This window comes from Calypte anna, chromosome 10 (assembly GCF_003957555.1).
Source record: "Calypte anna isolate BGI_N300 chromosome 10, bCalAnn1_v1.p, whole genome shotgun sequence".
NCBI classification, from domain to species: domain Eukaryota; kingdom Metazoa; phylum Chordata; class Aves; order Apodiformes; family Trochilidae; genus Calypte; species Calypte anna.
In genome coordinates this window covers 13,445,052-13,451,135 of record NC_044256.1, presented here as the reverse complement: position 1 = coordinate 13,451,135, position 6,084 = coordinate 13,445,052, and the positions used below count along the sequence as shown (strand labels likewise).

Sequence of the window (6,084 nt, the reverse complement as noted above, 5' to 3'; positions counted from 1 at the left end):
AGGAAAGCTGGGGGAGGGCTTTTTGCACGGGTGTGTAGTGAGAGGACAAGGGGAAATGGTTTAAAACTTGAATAGGGGAGGTTTAGGCTAGCTGTGAGGAAGAAATTCTTTAATTTGAGAGTGGTGAGAGAGTCGCACAGGTTGCCCAAGGAAGTTGTGGCTGTCCCCTCCCTGGAAATGTTGAAGGTCAGGTTGGATGGGGCTTGGAGCAGAGGTGTCCCTGCCCATGCAGAGGGGTTGGAACGGGATGATCTTAAAGGTCCCTTGAGCCCAAACTATTTTGTGATTCTATTATAGGGCATCCACCAGTGGATCTACGCCATGAGAGAGGTGAAAGAAAGCATTCAGAGCCATGGCACAGCTGGGGGCCACAGCCTGGCAGCCCACTGTGGGGAAGGAAGGACAGAGAGTCTATGGAGCTGTGTCCCAGGGCTGCAGGCTGCTTTTTGGCACATTTAATCATTCAGCCCACCTCGTAAGTGCAGAAAGGGGCACTTCTATAGGAGAGTGGTTGTTTTTCGTAACTCTGTTCTACGTGGCATTAAGTAACATCTCAGTTTAGCAACTGTGTGCATTGATGGAGTCATCAGCTGTCCCACTTTGCAGCTCTTTGACCTCATCTTTTGCTCTAGAAACAGCACTGTGCTCTGTGCATCGCCTGACAGCTGTAAGAATCCCTGAAACTGCTGTCATGTAGATAGCTTCATCATCTCTAGTAAAGCATATCTTTGCTATTTTTTAAAGACTTAGATAATATCTCTGTTGTTTTCAGACATTTAATTATGTTTAGAATCCAGGTAGTGTATATCACCACAGCTTTTCTTGCTCTTAATTGCAGAATACATCAAGGTTTTGTCCTGGTGACGATCTGGAGCACACTAGACCACTAATGATCCATCCTTCTTTCACTGGAACCATGAAGGCAAGTTCTAAAATTATTGTGTCACCTAGACTGTGAAAAGACTAGGATAGCCTTTTGCACTTAATTAAAAAATTGCACTCCCCAGTATAAAATAGGTTACTAGATTAGCATAAAAGGAAATTAATGTGGTATTAATAGAGTGGTGTCAGCCACTACAATATGTGCTTGCAATGGTGCACAAAAAGGAACTGAGTTAGAATTCCTATTCTTATCGTGAAGTCTTAAGACAGCAAATAAATAAATCTATGTTAAAATAACATTTTAAAATACAATTTCTGACGGGAACTTCCATAAGTGTTCTGGAGGTGGGCATTTTCCTTTGGCTACCACGTGCCCTCAGGATGTTGCCACCATTGACACCAACAAAGTTTATGTCAAAAGTACTGCTCTACATGCTAAATAATCTTTCTTGTTTTCACTGTGGAGGGAGAGGGAGCAATACAGGTTTTAGCAAATGTTAACACCTGTTTGTGTTCTGTAGCTGAACCCACCAAGTTAGATTCCACCATGGAATCACAGAATAGCCCAGGTTGGAAGGGACCTTGAGAGATTGTTTGGTCCAGCTTTTGTGGGAAGGGGAGCCTAGATGAGATTATTTAGCACCCTTCCCAGACACATCTTGAACGCCTCCAGCAGTGGGATCTCTACCATATCCCTGGGGAGGTTGTTCCAATAAATGATTGCTCTTACTGCAAAAAATTTCTTACATTGAGATGAAAGAGTAAATGAAAAATTAAGTCAAAGAGATCGTGTTACCAGAAGGAGGCTCAGTCATCCTCCTGGTATCATAAAGCCTTGATTATCCACACAGTTTGTCGTGGAGAATAATGCTGTTGTGTGCCACAAGCCACTGCTGCCTCAGTTTGGTTCACCTCCCAACACATCTACAAAAAAAAGAAGAGTATTTAGACCTAGCCTTAGTTCCCTAATGTAGGAGAGTCACTACAGCAAAAGAAAACCCTTCTAGCATGAATTCTTGAAGAATTACTGTTTAACCTTTGAAAGCAAATGGAATTTGCATCAAAACAATAGTTGGCTCAGCTTATAAAAGTTTGGAAGTCTGGTCCTACTCATGAATTTGCTGAGTTTTGCAGCATCTCCCAAAACACTAATTGCTGTCAGCAGAGCTGATCCAGTTAATTTATTTTGCTACAGTCTGTCTCTTTCTTATACAAGCTACCAGATAATACTTAAGAAGTATTACAGGAAAATAAAATCTTGACATGCATGGAGTCCAGGTCAAACCCATTTGCTTCTTGGATTCTCCAGTCACAGTGTGATGCTTTTCTGAGTTACCTTACTCAGGTAAACCTTTTCCCATCTTCCAGATTCTTCAAGAGAAATTAAATCAACCATAACCTTTAAAAAACATATTTTAATATATTTACAAAAAATATTAGTGTATTTACAAAACCTCAGCATAAAAATCTTTTCTCCTTGCCTATTTTAAAATATTTAATTTTAAAAAAGTTTAGGCAGGTGTCTACATTACATTTGTAATAACATTCAGTGTAGCTCTGAGCAATTAAAATACACAAGAAAGAAACACATACCATTGCATTAACTGTAACTGAGTGGACATTTTAAAGTTGCTAGCTCCCACAAACAGTTCTTCCCATAAAAACTGCTTAGCCTGTGTCAGTAGCTTGTACCCACTTTTCCACTGGGATTTACATTTCCTTTTTCTTCAAAGACCCCTCCACCCCTCTTTTTTTACACAAAGTTGCAATAAAATGCATTACAGTAGTATTTCATTTACAAAACAAATGACATTAAAACTTGTTTCTTAACCCATTGGATTGTATTTCAGTAACACAATGTCTTTTTGCAGAGGTGCAGCAGAGATTCCAAGAGCTGTCTGGACATGGAGAAGAATTTTTCTCTTGAAGCAGTCCTGCTTGGAAAGGGTGACTTGAATTGCTGCATGATGCTACATCTGTTCCCCTTTGGAGGGATCTCATCTTCAGGTTTGGCAATTAGGAAATTATGTGAAACATTGCATTTAGTCAAAATAAATACAAATAAATTAAAAACAAATTATGGAAGAAAATTGTTTTCTTATTGATATTGCTTAGCAATGAAGCTTATGGCAATATCTAGACTATACATGGCTGGCTGATCCATTTCAGTAGTACTCTCTGAACAGGGAGAAAACAGCTATGAACATGTCTGTAATTTTGGAGAAAGATAGTAGTGATCTTCTTTCAAACTTCGTTAGGAAGCCATTTTCCTGAGGAACAGAGCATACATAGTTAGGGACTGCTTAAAAATAATGTGTGTAAGAAAAAAGGACCACTCTCTGCTATTGTCAGCTTAACAGAGCTGACACTTTACTGACACTTAACAGCTACACCATTGTGCATAGAGGGACAGGTTTTCAGAGATCTCCCTCCAAAAGATGAATAGGACTTTAAAAAGCAGTAGCTGAAAAAAGCTGCACCTTGCTGGGTGTTTTATCTCCAAGCCTCTGCCTTCCCCATGTAAACAGAAAATGAGCATGAACTGTAGCATCTAAACTCACATCTCAAAGGGAGATACAAGTACTGTGTCTCTGATGTAGTCATACACTTGTAAATATCTTCCCTTAAGCCTTCTTATTCTAGTAGAATAAGCCACATATTATGACACAATGTTGCCAGGAGTTGATACTTCTCTTAAATAAAATTGACTCTATTTGAAAGAGAGGGAGAGGAGGCTTTACAGTAAATCTGATGCACCAATGGTCTATGACTCACTATCTTCTTTTTTTTATAGTTACCAGACAGAGAAAGATCAAAACAAGCAAAAAGAGACAAAAGGAAAAAAAAGACACTAGAAAATGGGTGAGGAAAAAAAGTAATAGGAAATAGAAGTGGGCTGAGAGAGGGGCATAAAGTAACATTTACATATTGGTGAAGGAAAAAAGTACCAGGGAAATAACTGAATTTGATGTTGTTGATTCTCAGCTTCCCCTGAGTATGAAATAAAAGGTATTGGTGTAATGAATTTCTGCAAAGCAGAAGGGACCTCCCCTTCACTTGCAGAGGGGAATTTCAGGAGCTCAGCAAAATAATCCACATATTGACAAATGCTTTTCTGAGCATTGGCCATTGATAGATGGAAGTTTTAGGATTATCCCAGTCCAAGTGGAAAAGATTTACCCCAATTGTTCTTGCATGTAAATTTGTTTAGGTGAAATTGATTTGGAGGAATAAATAAAGGCTTTCCTGAAATCCACTGCAAAAGTACTGACTTCAGCTGTGATGATCATACCTTTGTATTCTTATTTTACCTTGAACTTCAGTATTTCTGGACTGACTTCTCTATGGAAACAGAATTGCTGCACTGATTTTAGGATGCCACATAATTTCAGGTTTAATAATGGAAAAATTCATGGCATGCATAGTTCAACCTTCTCTGAGCAGGGGGGCTAGACCAGGTAATTTCCTAAGGCCCCCCCTCCATCGGAATTATATTATGACACAATGATTCAATATTAGTGTTTCATCTGATACAGGTACAGAAATTGCTTTTTAAAAAGAAAGCTATTAGAGTTGTTCTATATAAAGCAGAAGCAAAGCTTTCACTGTACATCTCAGGGAGACATTCCAGATCAAATTAATCAAATATTAAACCACCAAATAAAACATTGAATGAAATAGTTTTGACAGTGTCTGAAACAATAGTTTTCCTTAATGGAACAATATCTCCTAATTTACACTGGGGGAAAATGAGAAGATGCTGAACTGAAACTTACCCAGCCACCGTTAGCATCTATCCATTCTGCTTTGTTGTTCATTATGTACTCTGTGATGAAATAAGAAATCTGCTCCTTCTCCTCTCCAGTGAGCTGCACTCCATGCTCTTGAAGCTTCTTAGTGAGGAGACCTCCAAATGTAAATATGGTCATAATCCGACCCCAGTTAGTAGTTCCATCAGCAAATTTTTCTTTCATGACCCCATTGAATATTTTCTTGGCAACATCAACTGAGGTAATTTCAATCCTGTCCAAGAATGGTCTGAGAGCCTCCTCTGTTTGATCTTGCAGTGAAGATGCAATATTTCTCAAGACATGAGCAACCCTGGTTTGAGCTGGTCCAAGAGGTGACTCCTGGAGCACATACTGCAGATAATCTTGAGCTAAGTAATAAACGTAATAGAACTCGGCAGTTTCCATCTAGGACGGAACGCGGGGAGCAGCTCACTGCTCTTAATCAGGGTCAGCAATGAGCAGCCAAAGGACATGCACACAGCTTTGTATTGTCTGGTTTTGATGGAATTTTTTTGCTTTTACCACGGAAGTTCCTGTAAAAACCAAGTGACTTAATGGTTGTGTGGGTTGTGGAATATGTCACAGCGGAAATGAAAGAAAAAGCATCTGTTTAACATGTCGTCTCGGGTGATTTATTATTGCTCTAAATAGTATGAATCTGCAACTAGAAATCTACCAGCTTTTACCACATTCTTTAGCAGTATAATGTGGCATTTCCTAGGGAGTTTTGCTGTGTAAATCAAGCAGAGGTTTGGCATTTAGCTCACAAAATTCTGAGAATGGTGCATGCTAGCAAAGGTTAGGCATTTGTCTTGAAAAAAACATGCCCCAAAAGTGTGTGCTGTAGAATTTTGCAGCCCCACCCCACCCCAGTCTTCCCCCCCCTCCAATTTCTTCATAGCCAGGGGTTAAGGCTGAAATCCATATTGCAGGTTTTTGGGTTATTTCAGCTTCACAGCTTTTTTGACAAAACTGGTAGACATTTCCAGCAGGATGAAAGAATCGATAAACTTTGTTCAGCACCCAGGGAGCTTTACATAACTGCAAAAAGTGTGAAACCAACAGTGGTACAAATTGGGATGGAAAAAGGGGAAAGCCAGCTTTGTAGCATTATCCAGGCTTTCCCACAGCCTCTTTGTGAGTGTTCTTCAAGGTCCTTCTTTGAAGATTTGAATGGGTAGCTTCAAAGATTTCTTTTCCCCACAGGGAGTTCTGCTGTAAAAGACTGTATTAGTATAAAAGCCAATACTAATGCAGTCAGCGTGTCAGAACATGGAATGGAAGATATGGAGCCAAGCTGGTGATGTTTGATACCATCTGAATCTTTCATGACAGGTAACAAAAAAGCATCATGATGCCTACAACAAACTGCTCTTAGATTCAAATTTTTCGGTCAGGCAGTTATTTTTTG

At 39.5% G+C, this 6,084-nt stretch overlaps 1 protein-coding gene across 1 annotated transcript; it reads right to left on the bottom strand.

The window, feature by feature from the left end:
* Positions 1–2,433: 2,433 nt before the first annotated feature.
* BCL2A1 (BCL2 related protein A1) lies at positions 2,434–5,091 on the bottom strand. Its single transcript, XM_008491974.2, has 2 exons — positions 4,659–5,091; positions 2,434–3,152 (listed from the first exon to the last, which is right to left on the bottom strand). Exons 1-2 carry the CDS (start codon positions 5,076–5,078, stop codon positions 3,048–3,050), a joined length of 525 nt encoding a protein of 174 aa, XP_008490196.1. The 5' UTR covers positions 5,079–5,091; the 3' UTR covers positions 2,434–3,047.
* Positions 5,092–6,084: the final 993 nt, after the last annotated feature.

What these genes read in the sequence shown, in the direction of transcription:
- BCL2A1 (XM_008491974.2), bottom strand. Translation starts at nt 5,078, where the DNA reads ATGGAAACTGCCGAGTTCTATTACGTTTATTACTTAGCTCAAGATTAT. An exon ending in TAGATGCTAACGGTGGCTGG is followed by an intron (nt 3,153 to 4,658) that starts GTAAGTTTCAGT and finishes TCTGTTCCTCAG; the next exon opens with GAAAATGGCTTCCTAACGAA.